Source organism: Lissotriton helveticus, chromosome 2_1 (assembly GCF_964261635.1).
Source record: "Lissotriton helveticus chromosome 2_1, aLisHel1.1, whole genome shotgun sequence".
Classification (NCBI taxonomy): domain Eukaryota; kingdom Metazoa; phylum Chordata; class Amphibia; order Caudata; family Salamandridae; genus Lissotriton; species Lissotriton helveticus.
Window position 1 is genome coordinate 1,250,026,378 of NC_136059.1, and position 14,294 is coordinate 1,250,040,671.

General features: G+C 46.9%; 1 protein-coding gene across 2 annotated transcripts in view; it reads left to right on the forward strand.

Annotated features, from left to right (window-relative positions):
- The window catches only part of ABCG2 (ATP binding cassette subfamily G member 2 (JR blood group)), a 662,915-nt gene that overhangs the window by 627,571 nt on the left and 21,050 nt on the right, over positions 1-14,294 (forward strand). For both annotated transcript variants that reach the window (XM_078676202.1, XM_078676203.1), the window contains one exon: positions 10,635-10,724. In XM_078676202.1, coding sequence (XP_078532328.1) covers positions 10,635-10,724 — 90 coding nt within the window. The remainder of the gene's footprint in view (positions 1-10,634; positions 10,725-14,294) is intronic.

Here is a 14,294-nt window from a genome sequence, read left to right on the forward strand (position 1 = left end):
ACAGGTTTGCCGTCATCCAACCAACCGTATGTCTAAGAATGTTCTGAGCACTAATTTGTGCCTGGGTCGTGTTGTCAATACTCAGTAGCAACTGGGTGTCGTCAGCATAATTAAATACACGATAACCCATGTTCGCTAAAGAGTCAATCAGGGGTTGGAGGTAGAGGTTGAAAAGTAGTGGATATAATGCGGAGCCCTGAGGGACTCCGCACTCCAGGATACTCACCTCAGAGATGGCATCCCCTAGTTGAATCCTCTGGGTCCTGCCAGTCAGAAAGGATTGGAGCCATTGATGGATCCGACCCCCTATCCCAAAAAGCGGCCAGTCTGTCCAATAGCAGGGAATGGCTGACAGTGTCGAACGCCGCCGACAGGTCTAAAAGTATCAGGGCGCTCGGTTTCTTACTGTCAGCCATACCTCTTAGCTCATCCAGCACCAAGAGCATCACCAACTCGGTGCTGTGGTGTGCACGAAACCCCGCCTGGCGCTCCTGGAGTAGATGGTGTAACTCCAGGAACGAGGAAAGGGACTTCAGCTGTATTCACTGTACTGCTGATCACATATCTCTGCTACTGGCTTACGGTTGATATAACACATATATTATACACTAGAAGAACAACTGTGCAATAAATCCTAATTGTAACACGCCCAACTGTTTCTTCTGTGTAACTCTCTGAGACGAAGTAAGTGAGCATAGGTGACTGAGCAAAAAGTAGTACATTGTTTCCAGGATCCTGAGGGATCAGGGTTGTCATGTTCTAAGGTTGCCATAAACTATTCTCTCCCCGATAAGAGGATATTATAGTGGCACTGTGAGCTAGCTAATGCAAATGGCTAACATACACGGTGGGGGTGATCAGAGTTAGTCTGCCACCAATCCTACAGTTTATGTTATCCTAACGCGCAGGCCCTGCATGGGTAATAATGGAACTACACAACAGTAGAGGTAAACAGAGGTAAGGTTGATTTTAGGATTCAGGCGTGGGTAGAGGCAAAGGGAAGTAAGGTTGATTTTAGGGTTTGCGGTAGGCAGAGGTAAAGAGAGGGAAGGGTGAATTCAGGGTTCGGTAGTGAATAAAGGGAGGCATAAGAAATTTTAGGTATCCAGGGAGAGTAGACATGAAGGAAGGAAGGTTGACTTGGGGTAAGGGGTGGGTTGAGGTAAAGTGTGGTAAAGGTGATTTTAGGGTTCAGGAGTAGACAGAAGTAAGGTTGATTTTAGGGTTCACAGTGGGTAGATGTAAAGGGAGTTTAGTGTTTAGGGGTGGATAGAGGTAAAAAGAGGTAAGGGAGAATTTAGGATTTTGGGATGGGCAGAGGTAAGGAAGGTGAAGGTGATTTTGGGGCTCAGGGGTTGGTAGAGGTAAAGTGGATTTTAGGGTTTGGGGATGGGTAGAGGTTAGGAAGGCGAGGGTGATTTGGGGTTTAGGGGTAGGTAGAGGTAAAGGGAGGTTAGGCTGATTTACGGTTTGGCGGTGGGAAGAGGTAAAGAGATGTAAGGGTGATTTTTAGGGTTTAGAGGTGGGTAGAGGTAAAAGGAGGTAAGGGTGATTTTAGGGTTCAGGGGTAAATAGAGGTAAAGGGAGCTAAGCGTGAATTTAGGGTTTGCGGTGGCTAGAGGTAAAGGGAGCTAAGGTGAATTTAGGATTTGGTTGGGTAGAGATAAATGGAGGTATGGGTGATTTAATGATTCGGTGGGTAGAGGTAAAGGGAGGTAGAGGTGAATTTAGGGTTCAGGTGTGGGTAAAGGGAGGTTAAGGATGGTTGTAGGGTTCAGGGGTAGTTAAAGGGAGATAAGAGTGATTTTGTGGTTTAGGGATGGGTAGAGGTTAAGGGAAGTTAGGGTGTTTTTAGGGTTTAGTGGTGGGTAGAAGTAAAGGAAGGTAAGAATGATTTTAGAGTTCAGGGGTAGGTAGAGGTAAAAGGAGATAAGGGTGATTTTAGTGTTTGGGGTGAATAGAAGTAACAGGAGATAAGAGTGAATGTAGGATTCGGGTGGGTGAAGAAAAAGGGAGGTAAGGGTGATTTTAGGGTTCAGGTTGGGTAGAGGTAAAACATGCTAAGAGGGATTTTATGGTTCAGGGTGGGTAGAGGTCAAAGGAGGTACGGTTGATTTTAGGGTTCAGGGGTGGGTGGAGGTAAAGAGAGGTAATGGTGAATTAAGGTTTATGGGGTGGGTACAAGTAAAGGGGGTAAGAGTAATTTTAGGGTTCAGGCATGGGTAGAAGTAAAGAAAGGTGAAGTAGACTTTGAGGTTCAGGAGTAGGTAGAGGTAAAGGGAGGTAAGGGTAATTTTAGAATTTAGGGGTTGGTAAAGGAAGGTAAGGGTGATGTTAGGTTCAGGGTGGGAAGACGTAAAAGGAGGTTAGGGTGATTTTTGGTTTAGCGGTGGATAGAGTTAAAGGAGCTAAGGGTTATTTTAGCATTCAGCGGTGGGCAGAGCTAAAAAGACTTAAGTGGGATTTTAAGGTTTAAAGGTGGGTACAGGTTTAGGCTAAACTGCAATGAAGTCTAAAATTATTTTAGTTTTGGTTTGTGAAATGCTGCCCCTCCATTGATAGGATTATGATCTTAAATGTTTGTATTATGTTGCTATTGAACCAGTTTTAATTACTCTGCAACAAATTAATTTTTTCACTCCAGTGTCTGTGTGCAGCGATTGAAAATTTAAAATACCATCTTTTCAAGACTGCTTGAACTATTATTGTTAATGAACTTATTTTTGGTCTGCAACCTAGAAGGAAGGTAAGGGTGATTTTAGGGTATGGGGTTGGGTAGAGCAAAAGGAAGGAAAGGTTCACTTTAGGGTTTCGGGCGGGTAGAGATAAAGGGAGTTAAGGGTGATTTTAGGGTAAAGTGGTGGGAGAGGTAAAGGGAGGCAATGGTGATTTTAAGGTTATGGGGTGGGTAAAGGGGTTGAGGATTATTTTAGAGTGCAGGATGGGTAGAAGCCAAGGGAGGTAGCAGTGATTTTAAGGTTTGAGGTGGGTGGGGGAACTGAGGTAAGGTTGATTTTAAGGTTCGGGGTAGAGGTGAAGCGAGGAAAGTGTGTTTTTATGGTAAGGAGTGGGTAGAGGTAATGGGAGGTATGGGTGAATTACAGGTTAGGGGTCAGTAGAGGTAAAGGTGATTTTAGGTTTATGGGGTGGGTAGAGGTAAAGGAAGGTAAGGATGACTTTAGGGTTCAGGGGCGAGTAGAGATAGAGGAAGTTAAGGGTGATTTTGGGGCAAAGTGGTGAGTAGAGGCAAAGATAAGTAAGTGCGATTTTAGGGTTCAGGAGAAGTAAAAGGGCAGATAAGGGTGATTTTGTGGTTTAGGGATTGCTAGAAATAAGGGTGTGTTAGACCTGGCATCATTGGCATGAGTCTCCCTTCCATTTTTTCTGTTGCCTCATGTGTTTTTGCTGGTATTAGATGCTTTGGGCACTGTGCCACTGCTATTCAGTGCCACAGTGCAAGTGCTCCCTATTGTAAATTGATGTATTAATCAGTGGTTCCATGTTTGGCTATTTGGTTTACTTGTCAGACCCTAGTCTAGTGCACTGAGTGTGCCCAGGGCGTGTAAATCCAAATGCTGCTGGTGGGCCTGTAGCACTGTGTCGTGGAGTGAGTGTAGCGGGCCGGAAAAGCAGGCGAGGAGGCCGTATATAGTTGGCAATATTCGGTTTTTATTACTGATGTACAGCACAGATAGTCCCAACAGGTCCAAGGTATAGCACCAGGCGATGAAGACAGAGGCGCTGCTTCTTCTCTTCTTGATGTCCGCGGACGATCCGAATGTATTCCGATGACGGGGAGGCTCCCAGGAGGACCGGAAGAGAGGAAACAAACAAGGGACCGTTAGTCTGATCGAGTAGACAGAGAGTCTCAACAGTACACCTTCACCCGGGTAGTGCAAGAGCGGGGTCGGAAACGGACAGTGTGGGAAGGACGGTACTGGGAATAAGGAACACAGGTCAGGGTAATAGAGAGGGTGCTGGGGTGGGGTGTGCGAGTACCGAAAGGGCTTTCTACAGTGAAGTGCTATATACGTATAATACAGTGCACGGGCAGTGTGACTATAATACAGTGCATGGGGAGTGTGACTATGGAGAGAGGGTATATATACAGGGACTTTAACACGAACTCCTAGTGAGTAGGGATAAAGGAGGCAAAAGGCACTCACGCGGTCCGCCGTAACTCTCCTCTGAGTTACGGCCGCTCTCCAGCCACCTCCAAGGGACTCCACCACTCCTCCGTCCACACTTCTTCCTCGCACGTCTGGTCACCTTCTCCGTCTCCAGCCAGAGGGTCCTGCCACGAAACTCCGACGACTTGTTGTGCTGACTCCGGGCTTTTATCCTGTGCTGACTCTGCCAGGGGGGCGGGACTTCCGGGGTCAGCTTGGTATGGTTCCTCCCTTCCTGTTGCTCGGGTTGGCTCCTGTGGGAGAGAGAAGGGCGGGGTTTCGTTGGTGATGGAGGTTGCTCGGCGTCCTGTCTCGGCGGTGGCGTTTCGGTGAGTTAAACTCAGTCCCGGGGGTGTAGGACAAGGCATGATAGGGGGGTTTTGGTCCTCGGGGAGGGGTTTACGGGCCGTTCCATCACACACTGTTTGTGCCACCCACAGAAGCAGCCTTGTAAAATGTGTTTAAGGTCTGCCATTGCAGAGCCTGTGTGCAGTCTGGAACTGTCATGCTGACTGGGCAAGTGCACCCCCATGCCAGTCCCTAAACCTTCAGTTTTCTTCATATCAGTCACCCCTATGGTAGGCCCAAGGTCAGGGTGCATTGTAAGTATAAGGTAGGACAAGCCCTGATGTGTGTGGCATGTCCTAATAGTGAATTACAGCCATTTTCGTTTTTCACTATTACAAGGCTACCTGTTCTCCATAGGCCAGAATGGGCTATTAGATTATTACATGTTTATAATCCTAACTGTCTCAGAGAACATGGTAGAAATTCGAGTTTAGTATGCCTGAACTCAGAATGATAAAATACATCTTTTAGTGAAGTTGGTTTTAACATTCTGTGTTTGCAAATACCATTTTTAGAAAGTAGGTGTTTGCTTGCCTAACCTTCCAAAGCCTGCCTCTGTTAGGTTGTGTATTCCTTTTTCTGGTTTTGTGAGTGACAGGGCTGGGGGATTCCAAGAGACAGGATGAGTCAGTCCAGTGGTGAATATATAGATCTGCATCTAGTTGGGAGGGAGGAGTTGCACCTGAACCTTGAATAGGGCTGTGCCTGCCTTCCAAAATGCTGGCTCCACCTCCTGGGGAGCGGCTGATGTCTCTGCTCTGCACACTGAGAGAAGAGAATGAGTCCTGTAAACAAAGGGCTTTAGGACTGTACTTGCCTTCCACAAGGCTGGCTCCACCTCCTGTGGGGTGTCTGATGTGCCTGCCCTGCACTGTGAAAGGAAAGGAGAAGTCTGGTAAACAGAGTGCTTCAGAACTGATTTGGACTGGGCAAAGGCCCCTCTCCCCTCAAAGAACAAAGGATTTTGGGGTATAAATATTGGGACCCTGATCCCAAGAAATTATATCACTTTGGACTACAAGAAGAAACCTTTACTGAGGAGAGGAACCTGAAGAAACTGATGAGAGACTATTCCCAAGGTGAAGTGCTGCTTGGGGGATTGGCCTGCAGTGGTTGCCTTACTGCCAAAGGAAGGAGAAAGGAACTTTGTGTACTTTGCTTTCAACTTGTGAAGGATCTTCAAGGGCTTGGAAAAGAGCTTGCCTCCTGCTGAAGTCTCAGGGACAACAGACTTCACTCCCCAGCTCCCCAGAGTTCTTGTGGAAGTGCCTGCTGCTGTTTTGGGCCTTCTGAGGGACTGCGTGTCGCAAGGAGCTGGAAGCGCGACGCAACGATATTAAAGCTTGTCGCTGTCGCAGCTGCTGCGTCACACTTCTGAACAAGGGTGCCGCCACTGGAGTCGTCGCACTGCACCGCATCGAAAGAAGCGTGCCGCAACGAAGAGGAAGCGTGTCGCCATCGCTACTGCCTGCCGTCGCACTTCTGAACAAGGGTGTCGCCGCTGGAGTTGTCGCACTGCACCGCATCGAGAGAAGAGTCTCGCATCGAGGTAGAAGCATGTCGCTGTGACTGCCGTCGCACTTCTGAACAAGGGTGTCGCCGCTGGAACTGCTGCACTGCACCGCATCGAAGGAAGTGCCTCGCATCCCCCAGAAGCGCACCGCCGTCGAGCTGCTGCCGTCGCATTTCTGAATAAGGATGTCGCCGCTGTAGTTGTCACATTGCGCGGAAGCTTCACGCATCGTGGGAGAAGAGTGTCGCAGTTGGAGCTGTTGCCATTGCACTTCTGAACAAGGATGTCGCCGCTACAGTCCCCGCATCCCTTTTTTTGAAGGAGCCAAACAAGGGGAAACCGTAAAAGGCTGTGAATTTTCACATCAAATGGCCAAGTTTTCACAGAGATATACACAAGAGAAATATATTCTCTTACCAACACACCAGAGAAAGACACAAATACTGTATTTTGTAGATAAGATTTTATTTATGTTCTCTGTTTTTAAATTTCTCTTTCTTCAAAGATATGGCAAAGTACATAAAAAGTACAAATGTCAAAAGTATACCAATAGACGGTTGCTCAGAAAAGAGAGAGAAGGAGAAGTGCACATGTGCAGGTTGTGTGAGAAAGGCGAAGAGTCAAAGCCTTTCAATAGGGAAAAAGTAAAATACACAGTATTTCACTATCAGGGCATGTCACACACACCAGTACATGTCCTACCTTTCTCATACACTGCACCCTGCCCATGGGGGTACCTTGGGCCTACCTTACATGTATAGAAAGATAAGGTTGGAGAGTTGGTACACAGTAGTGTGGCTCACTGGTTAGAGGCAAGCAGGCCCGAGAGCAGAAGTCGGCCCGGGACCAGGGTTCAATTCCCGACGCGGCAGGGTCGTGGACCTTGGTCAGCGGACTCGATAATTCTCGCTTCGGTGCTTACTCTAATCAGGGGTTCCACTCGGCAACTCTGGGCATTAGCTTGCCTAATCTCCACAACGGCCCCACCAATTCCGGGGATGCCTGGCTCCACCTTAGGGACTCCCAGCAAGGGACCATCCCACAGGGAAAGCCAGGACGGGTTCCCCAGAGTTATACAGCGCCAGGAGACCTATGGATGGGTAGCAGTGCGCTTTACAAGCTCAAAAACATTTACAAAAACATTTGCATTTACAAAACAAAAGGATCACCCCTAAAAGGGGGTACATTCAAGTATGTTAATCACTGTGTTATGGAAAGTGAGTATCCTACAATGGTTGGATGCACGCTGTGTTTGCTTAAATACCCCTCACACACCAAAAGGGCCCTTGGTGTCATGCTTCATCATAGGGGTCTTCCCGCCTCACTGCGGGATGGGGCCTGCTACCACCTGCGATTACGCGGGAGCACTAATAATGTGATGCTAGGTGTGGTGCAAGAGTAGTGAGAGGGAGGGTCAGAGGTGAATGCAAGAGAGTGAGTTTAAAAAGGACCTGGCCTTTTTAAACTCAAAGGTTGTTGAGGAAACATAACCCTAGAAATGGGAAGGCCCCACCAGCAACCACTGGCTCAAATTAAGTACTGCCTTGAAGGAACCCCAGGTGGCCAGAGAAAAAAGTCACAAGATCACCTTTGATAAAAAATAAAATATCCGATAATGACCCTGACAATTAACTGGTTGGTAAAAATGCATGTTCTGCATCAAAATCAGAGGAAAATTATCTCTGTAATCCCAGAGGTGCATGCTGTTTCAGTCAGGATAGCTCCTGATTGGTTTACACTTACCAGTAAAATTATTTGATGCCTGGATAAGAGGATGGGAAGTTACAAAAGGCACAACACGCTGTTATCAGGGTAGGTTTTGGATTATGTCAATATCTCTTGAAAAGTCATTTTTCACTTCCCGGTCTCAGAACCGTTTGTGACAAAAGGTGTTGCAGCTTATAGAAGTCTGTTAGAAATCTAATTTCATCTGCATTCTTAAACAAGAGACTTTCGGAAATCAAAAGTAGATTTCTGGGGATGATGGAGACAGAAAATTTACAGATTATGGGACTAACTTTAGAACGATTTGCCAATGACTCTTTCATTTGCCTCTTTAGTCGTCTGCAGAAAAGACTAAACATACTTTCTATGTACCCAAGTCTTATCCTCCCAAAAATCAGTTTAGCCTCTGGTAGTATCTTTAAAAAATGTGTGCAATTTTTTTATTAAAGATACAAGGAAGTTAAACAGTTCGGAGATATTTCCTCCATTCTTTACTGACAAGAACTATATGCAATATTTAACATGAAGGAGTTTCGTTCAATATTAACAAATAAAGAGAGTAGGTAGACCTAAAGGAGAGGGGGTATGGGGAGGTGGAGGTGGAGGGGGGATGGAGCTCCTTTCATGATCGGGAGGGCGCAAGCTCTTAGGGGGAAAAGCGCAGGTGGTGCGCCCACTGCTGCTTGCTCCTCTGCACCTTCCCCAAAGTGGCTTAGATGAAATTGGGTTTAAGATTGCGTGATCCGGCGACCCTCATGTTCCCTAGTAGGTGAAGTGTCACCAGTCGCTCGTCATCCAAGTCCCCGAGGTCGGATCATCCCACCCCCGCACCCCCCTGGGATCTCCCGAGTGACCACTGTCCCGAGGTTCAGTGGGAGTAAGGGGGCCGTTCGCTCCCGAGAGGGCGACCCAGTTACAAAAGCAGCGATAGGGGGAACAAGGGTTCCCACCACCCCCACCCCCACCCCATCTGTATGCACCACTACACATTCAATCTCCTGATCCCCGCGACAACAGGTGACCTTGAGCCTCATGTTGTCACGGGGATGAAGAGACTGAATGTGTAGTGGTGCATACAGATGGGGTGGGGGTGGTGTCAGCGGTAGGTATCGTCTGTTTATACTTTTGTTGGTGCGGTGTCCATTGGCAGTGGTGAGAGTGTGTAGAGTGCAAGCCTAGGTGCAGGCAATAGAGGGTGGAAAAGTGGGTATGTGGAGGGGGTGCGGCGTGGTTTATGGGATTACATGGCCACTGCAGTTATCTCGTTCCTGGGTCGTATGATGGGCGGGTGGCCCCTTTCATTACGGATATGGCGGTATGCACCTCTGCGTGGCCGGGCGGGGTAGGGGGCAGGGCAAGGCGGGGTATGGAGCCGGACCAAGGAGAAAAAGAATAAGGGGAGGGGGTTGGGTTTGGCAAGAGGGAGGTCCTGGAGAGGGGGAGGGGTGTACGTTATAGAACATAGCAGAATAGAAGGAGGTGCATGGCTCGTGTGGGGAGGGGCATGTCCTCCCACCTCATCGTCCTCCATGCACAAGAAGGGGGCCCACATCTGTAGGAACACTTCAGATTGGTCTGGTAGGTTATAGATGACTCGTTCATGGGAGGCAATGTGAATCATAGCCCCCAGCCAGGCCTCCTGTGAGGGCCGCGTCTGTGACTTCCACTGCCAGAGAACACCTAATTAAGCTTTGGCTATTGCCTTGTGAAAGAGACGTCGTTGTGGTCTGGACATCTCTGCTGAGTGCTGCAGATCATGAAGGAGAAGAGCAGAGGGAGTAGGCGGGAGATTCGGGAGCATAGAGGCCCCCCAGGACCTGGCCGACGTAGGACCAGAAGTATTGTATCGATGAGCATTCGCAAATGATATGCGTTGTGTCACAGTGTTTGTTTGTACATTTCCCGCAGTCTGCGTGCGGGAGTAAGCCTGCTCTGTTAAGTTCATTGGCGTCCAGTGCCAGTCATGTAGGACTTTGAAAAGGCACAACTTCAGTCGCGTCTCTCTGGTACCTCTGTCCAGGGCCTCTAGGGCCTCCTCCTGTTCGTCCTACTCGGAAGTTACTGATAGCCGAGCTCGCCATCTGTCACAGAGAGCTCGCGATAGGGGTCATGAAAAAAGGTGAGAATATAGTACCCCATATATCCCCTATATCACCCTGCCCATATATCCCCTATATCACCCTGCTGTGTTTACCCCACATGTGAAGGTATGATGCCACTGTGGAGATCGGCAATGTCCAAGGGTGCGGACCGAGGCGTTTTCTCAGGCGGTGCTGTACTTGGGTGTTTCTCCACATTTGTGATATAGGAAGGTCAAACTCCTCCTGTATGTGTGCAAACGGCGTAAAATCGCCATTTTGGAAGAGCTGATCAAGAGTGTGTATCTTGCTTCCACTGGGACCACAATATGCTCTGTATCTTAGGTTTTATAAGTCGCTGTAAACATATTTCCAACTACATGTGCCAGTGAAACCCCAATCATAAACTCTTTCTTTTTCTTATGCTTGCATGAAAAATTCAACAACTTATAAAAGATAGTTATTTATTGGGGCATGTATAGGGCATGGGCCTAGCCCCATAAGCCAGAAAAAGTACAGTGCATAATAAAAGTGATTCATATGCCAGGAGTGAGAGTCATATAGCTATGTTGACAATGAAAATTAGGGAATATAAGCACCAAGCAGAGTAGAAACATACCTAAAAAATGTGGTCCTCCTTCTGACCTAAGATGGTGATTGCAGTTTCACTCATGGTGTTCCATTGACCTGTGTTGAGTTACTTTTACATACCTTAGCTCAGTAGAATGTTTTTGGATTGGGTGTATTCAGCGCAGGAACATATGCAGTAATTTTTGAACCTTCATTTTTTCTTCATGACAGATATTCTCCGGGCTCCTGGTTAATTTGCCCAGTGTGATGGATTGGTTGAACTGGCTGAAATACTTCAGTATCCCACGATATGGACTTACAGTAAGTGAAATACTTGTCTGTGCATTGCGATAAAAGAAGTTGTAATTGCCATAAACTAGTAGTAATGATACCGGACTATCAAATTAAGGTCCTGGTTGGAACTTCATTTAGGGGGTTTAATATAGAAATAATGGATATATTGTTTGAAGGTTTATCTGTGATGGATGCATTATTAGCTTGCAATGGGTGGCTGACACAGTATCTCAGAAATGCTTTGCTCTCTTGCTAGTCAGCTTAGTGGAAGGTGTGCAAGATATGAATACTTTTGCTTGGGGTCCTTTCCATCATAAGCTAAAATGAGGCAAAATGTTGATGTCTGACATTGACTTTTAGAACACCAGCCATGTACACGGATAAGCTACCTTGGTCAAGCTAGGGTAGTCCTGTATCTTGAATAACTGTGACTGGGTGTTAGCTTGGGCTACTTGGTTTAAGGGCATGGCTATGGTAATGATATATATATATACACACACACACACACACACACACATATATGCAAAATAGGAAGCAGGAAACTCTTGGTAGTTCCCGAATTTAGATGGCAATCAACTCCTACATAAAGGACCCTGCAACACCAGCGACACTCTAAATCTTCTCACTTCAAATGTATGTTTTTCTAGCAACGTTTTTAAGCGTAGGATTAGCACAGTTCCATCTATGCCGAGCTAGAAAGGGACATTGCCATTCATACTTCAAAACCTTTAAGCATAGGATTAGCAAAGTGCTATCCATGCCGGCTGTAAAATGACAAAAACCTTTTACCACTCCAGCCACAGTTTTACTGGATTGGTAAAATATCATCCAAGGCAACCTAGAAGGCTCAAAAGCAACCCCTGTCACCTGTTTCACTCTCATTAGAGGTATAGCTGCGTCCAGACACAAGGGAGCACCCAAAAAAAAAATATATATATATATGTGTGGGACATACGCTATGTTTCATCCTTCATGACACTAAACCCTTGCAATGTCATTAATATGCTTAGTAATAATCAATGTACTGAGTGTCAGCACCCCGACTACGAAAAACATACAGAGAAAACAAATATTGTCTTGGTTCACATCATTTTCATTGCACCACTCACAGACTGAGGGACTATCCACACTAATTCCATTCAAATCCCTGTGTTAATTGCAGCTGATACGTAGAAAGCAGTTTTGGCTAGGACTGCTGCATCATTTACTATCACATGCTAAAGGGATAACACAAAGTTTCATACATATGGTAACTCTAGAAGGGTTTTGGTTGTCTTGTAGAAAGACTGGAATAATACACAGGCAAGATTAATTATTTGGTTAATTGGTATGTGAATGGAAAATCCCCTTCCATTAGATTAAGAGGTATTCTTGGCCAACTAAAGATTTAAACCTTATAAAGGAAAAGAGGCGTTTACACCTGACAATGGGTAACCTGGGCAAAACGGTGTGCATATTTAAAAAGTTGTGTTGAGTGGCAGAAAACACAGAAACTACTTACATGTTGATACTGCAGACTCATTTGCTACCACTTGTAAGAAAAGTAAATGTGAAATTAGATGATTCTATAAATTAAGATTAAAAAATGAACTTCCTGCACCAGCTACTAAACACTTTTGACTAGATGGCTTAAAGTGTTTATATTTAATGGGATCCATATCAAGAATGATCCAAAGAGAGAGTCGTGAAAAAACTTAAGGAAATTCAACTCAACCACAAAACCCATATTGGTCTTGATTCGCAAACTGCATTTTGTAGTATGTAAAGTATCACTGTTTACTACAAAATGCAATACACAAACCTACAATGGAAATTTCCACCTCTTCTATCTTTTCTACAAGGAAATACAAATGTAGCAGTAGATTTGGGAGGGACCCGTGAAGTGACTGGACAATAGTGAATACTTACTAATAAATGGGAGGGATGTTGGAGGGGGGTTGACGGGGGGTTTAGAGAGGAACAGACACCTGCAAAAGAGTAAGCCCCTTGCTTCACAAACTGCATTTTAAATGTCTACAACCAAACAAGCATTTGCAATGCACTAGGTCTCGCATTTGTTGGAGTTGGAGCTATTGGCATTGTAGCAATGTTTTTTATTTATGTTTTTTGTTTGCACTGGGGTAATTAAATAAAGAAAGAAAGTGCACACTATAGCATATTATAAGATTTTATAGCAATTGAACAGTAAAACTATGGATATGTTAACCTGCGAACTTCAGTATAGTGGTTGGCACCAGTGAGGTGCCAACCACTGACCACAGGTCACTCCCCACGCCGCACGTCTCCCTAGGCGCCCGAGTGCTGCCGAGGGTTCGCCGCTGTTGTGCCCCCGTTACTGCCACCTTTCTTTTGCCTGCGTTTCTTCCCTGTAATCTGCTATTGGTGACTGTATTTAGCTTTTGTTTACTGCTTTACTGTATTTTTCAGGCGCTTCCTTCGCGCCCCTGCCCTCTGTGCCCCTCCCCCCCGCTCCCTGCTTTCCGTCTGTGCTCCCTCGCGGCCCCGCCCCCTTTTTCCTTCTGTATCCCCGCCCTCGCCCATTGGCCGCCCCGCTCCCGCCTCCCAGCTGCCCCTCCCTCCCACTTCGCCTCTTATGGAGGCTGCGCAGCGGACGCGCGCGCACCGCTGGCGCGCCAAAGGTAAGCCCGTCTGCGCCTGGACTGCACCCAGCGCCAGGAACCCTGGACCCCGCACCCCCCCAACACCAGACTGTACTACGACTCCAGCACCCTCCACGCACTCAACACCGAACAAGACCACCCCTGCTACCAGGCCACCCCGAAGCGCACCCAAGGGCCCTTCGCCTGCCGGAACTGCAGATTCACCAGCATCCAGCCCACCAAACCACCAACCAGAGAGCCCAACCACCTCCGCTGCATCCTCCTCAACACTCGCTCCGCTCGCATACACGCCATCGAACTCTGGGACCTCCTAGACTCCACCGCCCCCGACGTCGCCTTCCTGACGGAGACCTGGCTGACCGCCACCTCAGCACCAGACAGCGCCATAGCCATCCCACAGGGCTACAAGATCTTGCTTGTGTGATTGCATTGGTGTTGCCATTGTGTCAAAGCAAAGCCACGGGGAGATGAGGTGATTTATAGCAACCATAAAGCGCGGCGCTGCCGCTCTAGTTACAGAGGCTAATCCCACAAAGGAGAGACTCCAGTTAGCAGACGGAGGGGGTACACTGCAGGCAATTAAAACAAGTCACAGCAGAGTGGAGGAGAACTGTAGTTAGGCACTGCTGCTTCGGGAATACACGGAAGTTAGCATAGGTTCAACAGCCAACAGAAAGCAAGATAACGAAAGCAATGCCACAGGTAAACCAATCGCAAGAGGAAAAACAAATTACATGGAGGTTAAGCCAACATACAGATTACTTTAGGTCTCGCTGAGACAGCACATGCAGAGCATGCGCTGCCTTACACAAGACCTAAAAAGGACCCAAACACCACACATGGCCAATCACTGTGATTGCAACACTGTCCTTTACATTACAATAGAGACAAGGACTTGAAATAGAACCCCATAAGAAATAATGTTACAATTAATTAATGTATTTTGACTTTTCAAAATATATATACATTTTATTTA